General features: G+C 44.4%; 1 protein-coding gene across 1 annotated transcript; it reads right to left on the reverse strand.

Annotated features, from left to right (window-relative positions):
• Positions 1-11603: 11603 nt before the first annotated feature.
• ATP5IF1 (ATP synthase inhibitory factor subunit 1) lies at positions 11604-14428 on the reverse strand. The gene is made up of 3 exons (XM_053454612.1): positions 14283-14428; positions 12650-12762; positions 11604-11855 (listed from the first exon to the last, which is right to left on the reverse strand). The coding sequence occupies exons 1-3, from the start codon at positions 14361-14363 to the stop codon at positions 11714-11716; spliced, it is 336 nt and encodes a 111-aa protein (XP_053310587.1). The 5' UTR covers positions 14364-14428; the 3' UTR covers positions 11604-11713.
• Between the last annotated feature and the right edge of the window lie 3447 nt (positions 14429-17875).

The following is a 17875-nucleotide window of genomic DNA, read 5'->3' on the forward strand; positions in this document are numbered from 1 at the left end:
GGACAAGGGATTTGATGTCATCGATATCTTGCCTGGTGCAGGCTGTCGCCATGTCGCGCGGTAGGCCCAACGGCTCGGGCGGAGGCAGCGCGGGAAGCTCAGGAGAAGTCGATATTCGATGGAATATATCTGGGACCGTCGACTTCTTAGTGGACTTACGCGGTCCCCCGGGCATGCTGCAGAAGATCCCCGCGATTCGGAACGGCAGGGGGTAGAATAAAGGCTAATAATAGTAGCTTATGTAGAGGCTGTGTGGAGGAGAAAAGGCACTACACGGCCATCTTGGTTCACGTCCAGCCACGCCCCCCCATCCGTATGTTTAATAGAGGTGTAGAGTGACTCTACATCAGCAGTTACCAATAACATATCTGGTTCTAAGGCGATCCCATCAATCCTCCCCAATACATCCGTTGTGTCTTTAACATAAGATGGCAAGGTTTCAACTAATGTTTTAAGATAAATATCTATAAATTTACATATTGGGTCACATATACCATCGATCCCCAACACAATCGGGCATCCCGGAGGATTGAGGGGATCTTTGTGTACTTTAGGGATTAAATAAAAAGTTGGAATTTGTGGATATTGTTTGATTAGACCGTCTCTTATTTTTTTTTAGATATTATTCCCTTTTCTTCTGCCTGCTCCAATGACTAAGCACTTTATGATTGATTCATTGTTTACATGCACTTGAGGCACTTTATGCATATGCAACCATAGCTCCTCCATATGCTCTGATTAGTTTCCTAGAAACCTCTGTTGTCTAAATTATGAAATACTGTATATGTTTTTATATTTTAATTTTTTGTACAATAAAACAATATATTTTTTAATATAAGGGCTTATGTAGAACTCTTTTCATATAAGGTATACATGACCACATATGTGGCAGGAGCGGGCAGGATTGACCACATATGTGGCAGGAGCGGGCAGGATTGACCACATATGTGGCAGGAGCGGGCAGGATTGACCACATATGTGGCAGGAGCGGGCGGCATTGGACACACATGTTGCGGGAGCAGTCACAAAATCAGCGGGAGCGGTCGGCAGCAGGATTAAAAAAACAGTCCTGCGCAGGGCTCTAATCCAGTACTTTATGTGCCCGATTATAAAACAATCCCCCAAAATTTGAATATGAATTTAGGAAAAAAAGAAAAAAAACTGAATATAAGACTACCCTATAGGAAAAACGGAAATTTTTACTCACCGTAAATTCCTTTTTCCTTAATACAGTGGCAGTACGATGGGTATTGTTCTTTTCTCGGGACAAGATGATTCTAAAAAAACAATTAAGTGCCCCGGAACCCCTCCTCCTTACCCATAAAAACCGGGGCCGAACCGGAGGTAGACAGTAAGTAACAAGACAGACACCAAATAGCTTGCCAAACATAATTTATTACATAAGGGAGGGAAACTGGTACTGCCACTGTATTAAGGAAAAAGGAATTTACGGTGAGTAAAAATTTCCGTTTTTCCCCACATACAGTGGCAGTACGATGGGATGTAGCAAGATCCCAGAAATGGGGGGCCATATTAAGAGACCACCGCCTGGAGCACCTTACGCCCAAAATCCGCCGCAGAGGAGGAAGAGATGTCTAGCCGATAATGGTGCACGAAAGTGGAAAACGAGGACCAGGTAGCAGCCGTACAAATGTCCTCAGGAGAAGCTGCAGCTTTTTCAGCCCAGGAGGCCGCCATAGCCCGAGTAGAATGTGCCCTGATGGGCCATTGTAGAGTGAGACCACTAGAGTGGTAAGCCATGCGGATGGCTTCCACCAGCCAACGAGAAATAGAAGCTTTAGAAACTGCTGACCCGGCCGCCCGTCCAAAATATTTGATGAATAGCTGGTCTGAAGAACGGATGGAGGAGGTACGAGCAATATAAATTTCCAAAGCCCTCTTGACATCTAGCGTGTGCCAAATTAATTCATCCGGAGAAGAAGGACACGGGAAAAAAAGTAGGAAGGACCAAGGGCTGACTAATACTGGACCGGGAAATGACCTTAGGTAGAAAAGAAGGTTTAACATGGAGAACAACTTTATCTTCATGAAAAATCGTGAACTCCGGAGAGGATGAAAGCGCCTGGATTTCCCCAACTCTCCTAGCCGATGTAATGGCCACTAAAAAAACTGTTTTCAGCGACAGAAACTTCATGGATACCTCCTCCAGAGGTTCAAAGGGAGCTGAACACAAGGCTCGAAGTACAATGGCAAGATCCCATGATGGAAACAAGGACCTCCTAGGAGGACGGCGAATAGTAGCGGCCTTAAAAAAACGTCTAATAAGTACGTGAGAGGCCAGATCTAAAAGAAAAAAAATGACTAAGGGCCGAGATCTGCCCTTTAAGGGTCGAGACACTAAGGCCCAAAGTCAGACCTTCCCGCAAAAAACAAATGACGGAATTGATGGCAGGAGGAAAAACGGGAAGGTGCCTAGCGGTGCACCATCGGAGGAACTTAGTCCAGACCCAAAAATAAATCTTGGACGTTGAATTCCGGACTGAAGTCAACAGAAAGTCTGCGACGTCCTCGTCCAAACCCTGGTCACTCAAGATCAGCCTTGCAAAAGCCAGGCTGTCAAACGGAACATCTGAAGAAGCTCCGGGCGAAGGTCGACGTTCTCGAGAAGATGTGGAGAAATTGGAAGCTCCCAAAAGGTGATGGTCAACTGCCGGAGGAGGACAAACCAACCCCTGTTGGGCCAGTATGGAAGGATGGCCAAGACCCTGGCCTTGTCGTTTCGGATTTTCAGCAGAACTCGAGGAATCAATGCCACTGGCGGGAAGATGTAGGCTAACCGGAAATTCCACACCATGGAAAGACCGTCCAAAAATTGCGGAAGGTCCCATCGGTTGAGGGATGCGAACACCGGGACCTTGCGGTTCTTGCGAGTCGCCATCAAATCCACTTCCGGAAGACCGAAGCGTGACACCAGAGTGGAGAAGGTTTGAGGGGTCAAAGACCATTCTGTCTGTGACCATCTTGCTCTGCTTAAATCGTCCGCAATTAAATTGTAGCGGCCTCTGATGTGCGTCGCCGAAATGTCCGTCATATGAAGTTGGGCCCACTCCATAATAACTGCGCACAAGATCTGAAGACTCCGGACCCGCGTGCCGCCCTGCTTGTTGATATATGCGACGGCCGCTGCGTTGTCTGATTGGATCTTGACAGCTTGACCCTCTATAAACGATCTGAAGGCCAGGAGAGCCTGAAGAATTGCTTTTAGCTCTAGGAAATTTGAAGAGCGGACAGCATCTACTGGAGTCCAATCTCCTCTTCGAAAAAGGGATCCCAAATGGGCTCCCCATCCTCGGCCGGAGGCATCCGTGGTGATGATAATCCAACTTCTGGGACGGAAAGAGAGTCCTCTGGCGAGATGGGACGACTGCTTCCACCAATTCAACTGGGAGAGAACCTGGCCACTTATAGTGAAGGACGTTTCCAGATCTTCTTCTTGCCTGGACCAGTTCGAGAGGATCTGCCATTGCAAGGGACGAAGTTGACACCTTGCCCAAGGAACCGCCGGGATGGCAGAGGTGAGAAGACCCAGAACGCTCATAGCCTTCCTGACAGAGCAAATTGGATTTCTTTGCAGCTACGAGATCTCTTGTTTTATCTTGAGGCGCTTGGAACGCGGAAGATAAACGCAAAGGGACATTGAGTCCACCAAAAACCCCAGAAAAAGAGTCCTGGAAGCGGGAATGAGGCAAGATTTTTTCTTGTTGATTAACCATCCGTGGAGTCCCAGGAACTTCATAGTAGCGGAAAGGTCTGACAAAAGTTTCTCCCGGGAGGCCGCCATGATCAGCCAATCGTCCAGGTAAGGAATTATCGAGATATCTTGTTCTCTGAGATGAGCTGTCAAAGGATCTTTGTAAAAACTCTTGGGGCTGATGCCAGACCGAATGGAAGGGCCTTGAACTGGAAATGATGCACCCTGTGATTGACGCGCAAAGCAAACCTCAGAAACTTCCTGGACGCTTCGGCAATCGGTACATGAAGATAAGCGTCTTTCAGGTCTAAGGTGACCATCAAATCTCCCTCCTTTAGCACCTGAGTGACTGAGGTGATACTCTCCATCCGGAAATGCTGGTAGGGGATACAGCGGTTTACTGATTTCAGGTCCAGAACCGGATGTCAGGAGCCATCCGGTTTTGGTACTAGAAACAACCGGGAATACACTCCTTGAAATCTTTGGTGAACGGGAACCTTCTCTATCACCGCTTTTCCCAGAAGCTTCATGCTTTCGGAAAAGAGAGACCAATTTTTCCTTTCTAAAGGGTAGGACGAAATCAGGAACTGGCGGACCGGAGGCCGAAAGAACTCTATCCTGTAACCCTCCGAAATAATCTGACGAACCCACGGATTTTGTGTGGTCTGTTCCCAGGATAGGCTGAAGTGTCGTAGGCGTCCTCCCACCTTGCAGTCAGAACTTTCTTTTATCCTGCTTCTTCGGCCGATCTTGGAATTTTTTATCTCCAAATGGCCCACGAAAATTCTGAGATCTGGAGGATTGGAAGACTGGTCTCGGGTTCCTATAAGGATATCTGCGGTTCCACCTTGGCCTTCGATCCTGAGGCAAAGCTCTTTTAGTATCCGAAATCTGCTTAATAAGATCCTCCAACGGAGCACCAAACAACTTCTTACTCTCTAAAGGTAAGTCACAAAGCGCAGATTTAGAAGCTGAATCCGCCGTCCAGGACCGTAACCAAAGGGCTCTGCGTGACACAGACGACAAGGCCATGTTCTTGGCTGATAGCTTAAGGGACTCCTGAGCTGAATCCACAAGAAAATCGTTGGAAAGCTTTAAATTCTTCAACAGTTTATTAATCTCCGAATCAGCATCATCCGCAAGACGATCCTGCAAAAGTTGAAGCCACATGTGCTGGGCCCTAGCCACTGCAGCACTAGACACCGCCACCTTGCATTGAGCTCCTGCCGCCTGGAACACCCGTCTGCAAGAAGTCTCTGCTCTCCTGTCCATAGGGTCTTTGAGCCCGGACACTTCACCGATTGGGAGAGTAGTCTTTTTGGAGAGCTGGGCCACCTGTATATCCACTTTGGGGGGGATCTTCCCAAGAATATTCCCCCTGAAGCCTGAACAACTGCTTAAAGCGTTTAGAAATGAAGGCTCTTTTTTCAGGGTGCTTCCATTCCCTGGCGATAAGGTCATCCACTTTAGGGAGTACAGGAAAACCTTTAACCTTCCCCACATCACCTACTAGGAGCATACGAGTCACCTCCTTGGTGAACTTACGGAGATCCTGGGAGGGGAAAAATCATCTCTTCCTCCGAACTATCACTAGAAGAACTAGAGGACCGGGAGACCTCACCCGAGGAAAGGTCTGAATGAGAGGAAGACCTGGATCTCTTGCGCTTTTTTTTTTTTTTTTTTTTTTAGGAGGGAAGAGGATAGGAAAGAGTCAAGATAAAGAAAATATCTTACCCTAACCTCCTCTGAACCGTGTCGGGGGGCTGGTGACACGGCTGCACTGTACTGACGAAAGCTCCAGCAGTCAGACAGGCAAAGCGCTTAAATGCAATTTTAAAATTGCCGCCCTCCGGAAGATCCGATTCGCGCATGCTCAGTAGCGTGATCGGATCTTCAGTGGAACGCAACGACACCCGGGCGTGCGTTCCACCTAAACTGCACATGCTCCCACTTCCTTGCTCTGAAAAGGAAGAAGCCATTACATCCTCCGTAACGCGAACCGCTACGGAGGGAAGCCTCTCTCTGCTCACCACCCGGTGAGCAATCGGAGGCAACGAAGACCCCCAGGCAGCAACCCGTGTGCCTCACCAGCTGCCGAGATACCGAACTCCTGTCCGGACCGCGAAACACCTGTCCGTCCCTGCAAGGGACAAGAAAAGAACTGTCTACCTCCGGTTCGGCCCCGGTTTTTATGGGTAAGGAGGAGGGGTTCCGGGGCACTTAATTGTTTTTTTGGTCTTTAGAATCATCTTGTCCCGAGAAAAGAACAATACCCATCGTACTGCCACTGTATGTGGGGAAAAATAGGAATTTTACTCACCGTAAATTCTCTTTTCCTTAATATAGTGGCAGTACACATGGGGTGTTGCTCTTCCTTAGGGACAAGGATCTGAAATACAAAGTTAAAACCCTCCCCTTCCTTAACTCCTCCTCTTCCTTACCCATAAGACCACACCGGACCAAACACAGCCAGTAAGTACCAAGAATACCAACATGCTTGAAAAATATCTTTAATGGTAGACAACATGAGGGAGGGAAACCTGTACTGCCACTATATTAAGGAAAAGAGAATTTACGGTGAGTAAAATTCCTATTTTTCCTGGCATATAGTGGCAGTACACATGGGATATAGCAAGATAACCAAATGGGCGGGGAATACTTAAGAGGCCAATGACTGGTGCATCCTGCGCCAGAAAAAATACCACAGAGGAGGAGAAGATGTCTAGTAAGTAATGCTGGACAAATGTATCGAAGGAACACCGGGTAGCTGCCTTACACATATATATTCAGGAGATGTGGTAGACTTCTCAAACCTAGACCCCGACATAGCTCTAGTGGAGCGATTCAAAATATGGGACAAGATGACTTGCCTGCTGCTTGAGTGAGCTAGTCAAAAGGTCACTGTAAGCTACCTCAAGATGGCTAGCATAATCTGAATATCTACCAAAAAAGGACAAACAATTGATCCGTATAGCGGAAAGCAGTGGTGCGATCTGTAGAAATGTCCAGAGCTCTTTGGACATCCCAATGTGCCATTGTCTTCTGCGGAAATACCTGATCCTGATGGAAAAAATGGTGACCATAGCAGCTGAAGACAGAGCAGTAGTTACCCAGTTGTCCTGCTGAAGTAAGAGTCACCTTCAGTGACAAAAAACTTCTTCCAGCGGTTCGAAGGGTACAGAATAGAGAGCTAGAAAAACAAGGTCAAAAACCCAGGAAGGAAAAAAATGAGACTGTCTGGAGGTTGACGAACAGTTGCCGCTTAAAGAAATGTCTGATCAGAACATACAAGGCTAAAACCGAAAGGAGAAAAAAATACTGAGGGAGGATACTAGCCCTTTTGAGGTCGACACATTAAGACCTGCTAAGAATCTGTCTTGCAAAAAACCACGAGGACGGCCCTGCATAACCAGGAGAGGAATTCCTCCAACTCTGAAATCCTCCGAATAAGGAGGACCTCTGCATTGTCATGGGAAAGTCCATTACTTCTAAGGATAACCCTCGCCAAAGCTAGGCCATCAAAATGACCATCTGAAGGAATTTTGTTCTCCACCAGCTGGGACGAAAATGGCAGCTCCTAAACTCAAGGCCATATTGTTTAGCTCTAAGAACTAAGTCTGTATTGGCCAATATGGGATAGATGTTAAGACCCTGGCCTAGTCTGATCGAATCTTGAGGAGGACACGTGGGATCATAGCCAACGGAGGAAAAATGTAAGCCACCCTGAATCTCCATATCACTGGCATAATGTGCAACACCAGAAGGTTGACCCGTGAATACAGAGAGGCTAAAACCCAGAAGATTGCTGTTGTCTCTGGTTGCCACAATGTCGAAACCTGGAAGACCAAACTAGAACCAGGATGGAGAAGATTCTTTTGTCTAGGGAATAAATCCGATCTGCTAATGTAGTCTGCAATACAATTGTCCCTTCCCCTGAAACGCGTGGCTGACAAATCTTGTGGTTTTGTTGAGCCCATGCCATGACTTCTTCCGAGAAGGCCTGAAGTTTTGGAATCCGGGTGCCGCCCTGTCTGTTGATATACGATATAGTGGTAACGTAGTCGGCTTGGATTCTTACAGCCTTCCCTTTAACCAAGGACTGAACCACTCGAGGGCCAACAAAACAAAATAAATAAATTAAAAACCGCTTAAAGAGCTCGATAATTTGAGGACTGGGTAAGATTGTTAGTGACCGCTTGCCCTGCCTGAAGAGGTAACCAAAATGCGCTCCCCAGCCTGTTTAAGGCATCTGTGGTCAGAGTGATCCACTGATATTGATGAAAGCAAAGACCATTGCTGAGACGATCTGCCCTCCTCCACCAGTTTAATTGGGCTTGGACACTGAAGTCGAGGTCCAGATTTTCTTATCTCTGGGACAAATGCCCAAAGATGTCCCCTTGAAGTGGCCTATATGTGCTGAGGCAAGGTAACAGAGTCTCTCTAAATCAGTGGCAAGTTGGGCGATGTCTATTCCTAGCATGGGGGGTTAATTGCTGGAAGTCAGCCGGTGAATCCAATTAATTTGCACTGAGACATTTAAAGGGTGGCCGTTAGAGGCATAAGTTGTCTGAAAACAGGGAGAGAGGCAGTAAAGCCAGAGTTCCTAAGACTTAAGGAGAAGTTACGGTCCAAAGAAACGTGTGTTTTGCTGTAACTACTTATGACTGGAACTGGATTAGCTGGCCAGTTAGTATAGGTAGTCTCCAAGATGGAGTAGGATTTGTTTGTTTTTTTTTATTTACACTGTGAGGCGCAATACTGTGGACCTCAAAGAAAGCTACAATAAACCACATTTTGCTTTCATTCTGTTGGTGTTGGGAGTTTGATTGTAACTGGGCCATCTTACCACAGTACCTTGGAGCAGCTTACTGCAGGGATACAAGTCGTCAGAATGCCCAAGATGCTCATAGCTTTCCTAAAGGGCCAGGTATGATTTTGTTGCAAAGCTGACACAACCCTTCTTACTTTTCTGATCTTTGATCTGGAATAAAGAGCCATAAGGAGGAGGAGACCATTATCAGCTGCAAGAACTGCATACTTAGAAAAAAATAAGGTTGGACTTTTATGAACAAAACATATCTGTATGAACCATTGCAGCCGACCACCAATTCCATCAGAATTAGCCTAGGCTCTTAGGATGTTACTGAAACCTTTTGTCCTAGCTTTGTCTACAAAATTATGCTCCTAATAAAAACGTTGAAAAGGCCTGGTGTTTAATCCGGGCACCTCCTGTTCCATCTGGTCTTCTTATCCTGTGCTCTGCCAATGGGGAAACAATGCCATCTTAATGAGAACGAAGGCCGGAGCTGAAATGGATTCGATGAGCCGGTCGTCCAGGGATGGGATGACCCTGATACCTTATTCTCTGAAAGTTGAGAGACTCAAACTGGAAATGGAGAATTCTCGGCCCATTCTTTATAGAGAGCCTGAGGAATTTACTGGATGCAACTGCAATAGGCACATGCACATGAGCATCCTTCAGGTCCATGGTCACCATGAAATCAACTTGTTCGTGACCAGGAACAGCCTGGAGTAAACATTCTGAAAATTCTGCATGTTTTGGATTCATTCTTATAGAAGGGTTGCACCTGAGACAAAGTGTTAGACATCCCACGTCTGCAGGTTTAAGACAGCTGAACTGGACAGCTTCTCTGGCAAGTCTTTAACATTCACTAACTGGCTTGAGAAACAAGACGATATCAGTGATGATGTGAGTGATACTGTTTCACAAGAATGTGGCTTGTGTTGGCCATTTAAAGGCAAATCGTCCGCACTTTGTTCCATACTTAGTGACAATGCATTTATTGCTTAAAATTATTTCCGTCTGCAATGATCCTCAGGATCCAATTGTCTAACCAGCTTATGCCCTACAAAATGTTAAAACAAACAAGGCCGACATAGATGCTGTCCTGGCCACTGATTCTTTTGGCAGACACGACAATTATAAAAGGCTCAATTTCCTAAATTGGCTAGATACTTCTGTATCCGGTTCCCTCGACAGGAAGTACTCCCATCCAAGTGCTAACCAAGCCCAACCCTGCTTGGCTTCTGAGATCAGACGAGATCAAGTGCATACAGGGTGGTATGGCCGTAGGCCTAATGCCTGTTACCAGATGCCTAGAGCTCTAGCCACTGAAGCGCTAGACAATGCTACTTGCACTGGAATGCTGAGGATTGGAACATACTTAGGCAACTCTTAGGCAACATGCAAAATCCTTTGGATGCTTCTCACAGATTACCTCTTGTAATCACCTGGAGAGATCTTATAAAATTTCCAAAGCTCTTGTGGAGGAAGGGTAATTATGTCCTCCTCTGACTCCTCACAAGATGAGCCTGAATTAATAGATTTTTAACACCTGGTATTCCCCGGTGGAAATTAACCAGGCCTAAGCCTGTTTAGCTACCGAGATTATGGCCATAGGACAACAGATTCAGGAACCAACGTGAATGAGACTATCAAACTTGGGTTCCAAAGCAAAAACAGACGCAGTCTTGAATGGTTATGTGCAAGGTTGTCTAGAAGCCAACGCCCAAAAACTGCATGTCCTGAGCAATTAAGCTGAGCAAGGATTGCCTAACTCCTTTATTCAGCCGTCCGGCAAGGGGGTGCACAAAACATATTTGGACTTAAAAGGAGCCTTAATCTTTTAGAAAAAACAATGTTACAGGGCAGAGGCTTTTTTAAGATTAAGATAAATTAATCATACCTTAAAAAGGCCTCAATCCGTGTGGGGGGTTGGTGCCACGGATATCCAGTACCGACAAGCCCCACTGCTGTCAGACTGGACTGCACAGCTTAAATTTTGTGCCCTGAAGATCGGATCCGCGCATGCTCTGTAACACGATCAGATCTTCGGCGGAAAGCAACGCCTCCTGGGTGTGCGTTCCACCGCTGTGCTACTGCTCCTTCCCTTGCCGGCCTGAAGAGAGAATTCTTATTCTGTTCCATAACATCCGCCGATGCGGATGTTCCTACCTCACTCTGCTCACCACCCGGGGAGCAATTGGAGGAGGGATCCCCCTGGACACAACCCGTGTGCCCCACCGAACTACATGTCCGCCCCTGACAAGGGACAAGGAAGAACTGGCTGTGTTTGGTCCGGTGTGGTCTTATGGGTAAGGAAGAGGAGGAGTTAAGGAAGGGGAGGGTTTTAACTTTGTATTTCAGATCCTTGTCCCTAAGGAAGAGCAACACCCCATGTGTACTGCCACTATATGCCAGGAAAAAAAAGTTTTACTAGTAGATATTAATGTAAACTATTTTTTCATATTTAATAAAAACTATGATTGAGATTTTTTTTTCTTTTATTTGCCAACCTGTCTCCCACAGTTATGCAAATCTGCCCCACGGCTTGCCACTCTGCCCCCAGAAATGCCTTATACCCAGCTATATGCCAATCTGCCCCCCTGATGTATCATATCCCCCTATATTCCACTCTAACCCTCAGATATGCCTTATACCCCCCTCATCAATAGAGGCATTTCAGCAGCATTTGAGCTTAAGCTATCAATGATCGCTTCCTAAGCTCTTTTTAGCCGGCCTCCATATTTGCTTACCAGCGGCAGCCTTTTACTTATATATATATATATATATTTTTTTTTTTTTTTTTTGAGTATGTGAGGGACTCTCAGATATCCTTTCAGGAAGTTTGCAATGTCACAGATCACAGCAATTTTAAAGCAGCCTCTACATGTACAGGCATCATCACAGATGCATTGCATTTGATTCTTGTACGTCGGGCTGTCGTGAAAGGGTTAACTAGTTCACATTTGTGGTTGATCTTGAAAGTGTCAGTTATACTACAGGGTATGTTGGCATGCTATAATTGATCAAATCATTATGTAATATAGGAGGTATGTGTATACCTATTAAAGAAGAAACAGGTAAGAACACCAATGATTATAATTTTATTGAGATATACCGTATATACTAATCATGTCACACACAGGAGATCTTAGCGCATATGACTCCAAACAACGGAGATGCAGATATGGGCAAACTTAGTCATCATGCTTCAGCTTCTTCATTTGGGTCTTGTGACGCTCAATTTCTTTTTGCAGACGTTCAATTTCCCCCTTGTGATGGCGGATCTCTTCTTCGTGGTGTTTTCGCAAGCCACTTAGTAGCTCTTGTTCTTTTTGCCTACAGGTGCGAAAGCGAAAAGGGGGGGGGGGGGCGCATCACAATCAGGTTGCTATTATGCAGTAAAATCCTAATAGACTTTGGAATCAATCTCTTGATTCTTGGCCTAAATCAATTGAGATTGCACTTTTAAAATGATACACACTGTCCTGTCAAAATGGTAGCTTTTATATAAAACTACTTGGTTACACTTGAACATAGATTGGGGTGGTTAACAGAAATCATAAATGGGTCTATTCACTAGACTGTGTGCTTAAGCTTAAGCCAATTCCGATACACCAACATGTAAACTAATTCTGTGAGAGGGAAGCTGTGATAAAAAAATGTAGGGGGTGAGTATATTTCCCTACGGACCCTCCATCTCCTGTACATTTCCAGTAGGATGGGGGTGTTTATCAGTTTTGCCCCTTTTGCCAGAAGAAAATAGTAAAATGAGTACCAGAATGAGATCAATTCAAATCTATAGACACCATCTTAGCCTATGGCAACTATTCAAATCAAGCAAGCCTGCAAATGCTGGTGGACGTTCTCTCTCGGGTTCATGCCCATTTAAAGGGTTTTTCTGCATTTGAAACTCCCAACCAAAAAACATGTATCTTAAACCCCCAGGTTAAGTATGTTTTATTTGTATGAACCGGCAAACAAATCAAAGACTAGCAAATTTCAAACTAAAGATTATTCAATGCACTATAGTTTGATCTTTTCAGCTGTAGTCACCCCTCATATTAAAAAGAGATATATATATATATATATATATATATATATATATATATTTTTTTTTTAATCACACATACCGAAAATATCTCTCTTCCTCAGCAGCCTCCCGTTTTCCAAAGGCTCCTCCAGCCTCTCTGATAGATCCTCCGCCTCCACCACCTTTTCCAGCACCTTTTCCAAGTTCTCCCAACTGTAAAAAAAAAAAAAAAAAAAAATCCAGATGCAATGTTAAAAAGCTTGGCTGTCAAGCAGAGTAGCCAAATAATGAGCAGTTTCCTTTTTTTGTTATTCTACTGAATGGGAAGGGGTTTTTTTTTTTTTGGCTTTTTGTCCAGGTTGGGGTGGAAGAGTCCCCAGGTATGGTTTTACTCCCCTTAACTGAATGACTATATTCAAAACTAGAGTTTTGGGTGTAGTAAATGGGGAAAAAGCATGATAAATATCTGCCACATATTACGCAAAAGTATAACACTACTACTTGCTGACAAGTTCTGCACCATTTTGTTCCACCAAGTCAAATGCATATCTAAAAATCAAGCCAGATTGATGAGTTATCAATTTGGCAGCTTAACCCCATTCAGCTGTAACATCCCCATCTCAATTTACTGTAGACAAGTGGAGCTTCTTTTGCAACCATTTTCCCCATCTTAAATTAACAATTAACACAGGAATAAAAACACAACACCTATTTGTTCAGTGTATATTACATACACACTAATATAATATAACATCTCTTGATTCTAAGTTAATTTGAACAGGGCCCTCCTTAGCTGCTTCTCTAGGTCAAAATGTTATGTCCGGGCTACCCATTGTACAGCGCTACAGGATTTGATGGCGCTATATAAAATATATATGACTGGATCATCCCTCCATGATACCATGGTAAGATGCCACTGTAAAGCCCCGAGCAGGGCTTTTTTTTTTTTAATCCTGCCCACGCCCATTATCGCCCCCTCCCACAATGCGTGGGTTCCACTCCCACCCCCTTACCTGATCTGCAGATTTCCCATGTGCTCCCACAACGCTTCACGTTGCTCCTACACAGCGTCTCATCTCTTGTTCTGCCCAGGAACCCAGCGGACTCATGTGAATTTACGTCACTTCACATGACTCAGCTGGGTTCCTGGGCAGAACAGAAGAAGAGACGCAAAGGCATCTTTGCGGGATTACTGGGACCGGCAGCACCTGAAAAACCTCTTGCAGTCCTCTACCTTATGGGACAATTTACACTGCTCAGGGACCACCATACCCTCAATCAGGACAGTAACCAGATCAGGTTATCACCACTTAAGTCAATAAGGTGTCAAATGTAGGTATTGTGTTAATAGTCAAGGTCAAAACTACCCAAGAGGACAGCAGACAGAAAGAGGTCATTGTAGTGTCATTGGAGGAAAATAACTGTACGTGAAAGATGGACGATCTAGAACATGTTCTGTTATGGGTAGAAGGTGATACAACGGGCGTGAGGTTCACGGCTTAAAGAATATAACACTAGGCCCCAGATGTTGCCTTAATTCCAACACAAGGAAGATCTCTCAATCTCCAGATAGCCACCAACTGTGATCATCATGACCGAACTAGTTTTACTTATACACTATGTTCAAGCGCCACACGTAATTCTCACATCCGCAGCAGCCCAGTGGCCTTCTTGCAAAAGCTACCTTACAAAAATAACCGCCGCATACGAACACTAATCGTTCACGGAATTACCTGATCAGAGGAGTGACGACGCATCTGGACGAACAAGATATTTCTGACACCTAATCGCAGTACAGACGCTGACGCAGCCATCTTGCCACTGACCTTGTCAGTCGCGTACAGGATTCTGGGAGGCGATAAACCCGTCTGTCAAAGCGACCTCGCTTATAACCAATTAGGTGCTCGGATCCTACACATGTGCTGATACCAACTGCAGAGTGCGTTCCAAGCCTCTGTTTCGTTAAATGATCTTTTACTTTTTTTAAAAAGTTTATTTTTTAGTCCTGTTAATCAGAAGTGTCGCAATTGAAAAGATGTAAGCAAAGCATCACGATTTCCCCTATGTGTTTTGCTCGAGGTATCGTGAGGGGCGTGGTTATTACGGATGTGGGTGGACTTAGCCCAAACAACTTAAGGAGTTTTTTTTTTTGCGCAACTGTGATTCCTTTTTACCATGTTTAGTGTACCCACATTATTCAGATATATATATATATATATATATATATATATATATATATATATATATATATATATATATATATATATATATAATGTAAAAGGGTGGAGCCGTATTAGTCCAGTAGACACGATGTCAAAAAATAGAGTATTGCAGAGTATGCGGTGATACCTTTTTTATTGGACTAACATAATATTAAAAAGACAAGCTTGTCTTTTTAATATTATGTTAGTCCAATAAAAAAGGTATCACCGCATACTCTGCAATACTCTATTTTTTGACATCGTATATATATATATATATTTAGCACAGTGAGCATGAATAAGTGTGTAAGAAATTGAGTGAGAGAGTGTGAGAGCATGAGTGAAGGCGTGAGAGTGTGAATGAAAGAGCGTGAGAGTAAATGAGAGAATGTGAGTGGGAAAGCGTGAATTAGTGAATGAGCATGAATGATAACGGAAGAGAACATGGATAAGAGTGAGAGAGAGTGTGAGAGAACATGAATAAGAGTGAGAGAATGTGAGAAAGCGTGAATTAGACTACTGTCTGTGTTTGGATCAGTATATACTGATGACAGTTATGCTGTACTACCCTCACTGTCAGGCTCAGTATATAGTGATTGCAGTTATGCCCTACCACTGAAGGGAGTTATGCTGTACTACCGTCTGTTTCTGGATCATTATATAGTAATGGGATTAATGCTGCATAACATACAGTATGTAAGACTCGTTATGTGCTTATGTTCACTATGAGCAGCACTGTATTATATCTTTGTCTGGTTAAGTGTATACTGATAAGGGCTCTGCTATAACACCTGGGTACACAAATAAAGGAATTATAGCATACAACCTCCAGAGTGCCAAATATTACTTTACTGTCCCTAATATCCTATTAAGCTCATGCAAAACACTTGCTCAAGCCCCGACCAGCATAAAATTTGAATAAATCACTGGGTTTTGTTGTTTTACTATTATTATGTAATTCTGTGCAGTTCTAATATCATTAATTTCCTTGTTATTTATTTATCTACTTTCCTCAATATAACCTCTGTAAATGTGATAAATTCACCTGCCTGATATCTAGTGCCATGATGACTAGGTGGAGCTAAATTATGCTAATTATGTGGGTTGGATAGAGTGGGTGTGGTAAATTGTCATGCTGTGCTGCAAACTGTCCCTGTACATTGTTTTCAAATGTTGGCAACTCTGCTCTTTATACCTGTGTGCTGGGCAAGTCCTGTGGATACAGTCTGGGTGCTGGGAAGTCCCATGTGCATACCTGGGAACTTTATGGCTTTAACTACCCGGAGCCCCACCTTGCGGGATGTGGGCAGGAAGTCCAGCTGTGCTGCTGTTTATGGGGAAATGTGCGGGGTCAAGTTGTATCAGAACGCTGCTCCTGTGACCCGGAGAAGCAGCACTTCTGGAGTCTCTGGGCAAAACCCAGAGGGTTCCCAGTTATGCCCATGGATGCAATCTGCGCAAGTCCTCTGTCTGTGTAGTCAAATCTTATGTGTGCAATCTGGGTACTGGGGTAAGTAATATTTGCGCAATCTGGGTGCTACACAAATCCCTTGTGTGCAATATGGGTGCTGGGGCAAGTCCAATTAGTGCAATCTGAGTATTGGGGCAAGTCCTATGAGTGCAATCTGGATGCTGGGGCAAGTCCTATGTCTTCAGTCTGGGTGCCAGCGGTGGCCTTTGAGGTGTGCGACCTGTGATCTATGCCTGCAATTTACGCTTTCCAGGCTTATTTATTTGACCTGTGCCTTCAGTTCTGAGCTTGTATGTGCTTTTTTAGCTGACCTATACCTGAAAATCTATGTTTCCATGTATTATTTATCTACTGTATACTTGCAAATGCAGAGTTTGAATGTCTTGTTTAGTTGGTCTACAGTATATCTGCAATGCTGATTTTCCATGTGTTGTTTACTTGATCTATACCTGAACTACACGAGGGAGGAAAAGAGAGGTGTTGCAGAGTGAAGGAGGGGATGAATGCACTCTGGGGTTGATGAGGGGGGGGTCATTTAATCAATTTAAAGTCCATCATACTACAGTGAGAAAGTATATTCGAAAGTGGAAAACATTCAAGACGGTTGCCGATCTTCCCAGGAGTGAACATCTCAGCAAATTCACTTGCAGGTCAGACCGTGCAATGCTCAGAGAATTTGCAAAAATCCCAAAAGTTACATCTCAGACTCTACGGGCCTTAGTTTAAATGTTAAAGTTCATGACAGCACAATTAGAAAAGGTATGATTTGCTTAGAAGGGTTGCCAGGAGAAGGCATCTTCTCTCTAAAAAGAACATGGCAGCACAGCTTAGGTTTGCTTAGCTTTGCAAATTCACATCTGAACAAACTTCTGATGGGTTAAGGGATTTGACTGGGGCTAAGTCCATTAACATTTGTTCACACCTTTCCCTTTGGAGCCAGAATCCAATATAAAACTTGATGCCTGCGATGTGCTGGTTTCAGGGAGACCAAACACGCTATGCAGGCATGACCATAACAAGTGTTATGCTATTGTGTCCTTGTGCCAACTGATACAGGTGTGGAGTTTGGTATGAAAATGATCACTAGGACCAGAGAATTATGATGATCCTGGTGTCATAATTATGCCAACCTCGGCGGGCATCATATCACATATTTTGTTGTCTGAGGTTGTGTTTACCTATTTTTTAGACCTGCTAAGGCACACATGATTGTTATTATGTCCTGGTATGTAAAACCATATAATTGAAAGATGGTGTACTTTCTTTTTCACATGACTGTATATGGTAGGGGTGTATCTGCCTGGACATTTCTAGGGTTGCAGGGAATGTAGGAGATCAGAGACTGAATAGGTTTTTAGGTTTTTTTATTGAAACAACACCAAACAAACAAAAACCTACTGCTATTTAGGAGACTTACTAAACCACAATCCTCACCCTGAAAAACCAAGGACTGGCCAACTGTCAGGATTCCACCCTGCTAGCCCGGACCATGTATGATTATTTTTGCCGTTATGTCCGGCTGCTACCACTAGTGGCCACCCTCTCCTTCTATCTGCAGTGCTCAGGATCAGATTACCAGGTCAGCTGGGTCTGATCACCTGAGTGGAACCTGCCTTTATTAACCTGCCCTGCCCTGTAGTCAGGGCCTTTGCAT

This window comes from Spea bombifrons, chromosome 2, assembly GCF_027358695.1.
Source record: "Spea bombifrons isolate aSpeBom1 chromosome 2, aSpeBom1.2.pri, whole genome shotgun sequence".
Lineage (NCBI taxonomy): Eukaryota > Metazoa > Chordata > Amphibia > Anura > Pelobatidae > Spea > Spea bombifrons.

Coding starts and splice junctions, on each gene's coding strand:
- ATP5IF1 (XM_053454612.1), bottom strand. CDS start 14,363: ATGGCTGCGTCAGCGTCTGTACTGCGATTAGGTGTCAGAAATATCTTG. Junction 12,763..14,282: donor GTCGTCACTCCTCTGATCAG/GTAATTCCGTGA, acceptor TTTTTTTTACAG/TTGGGAGAACTTGGAAAAGG. Junction 11,856..12,649: donor GAGGAAGAGAGATATTTTCG/GTATGTGTGATT, acceptor TCGCACCTGTAG/GCAAAAAGAACAAGAGCTAC.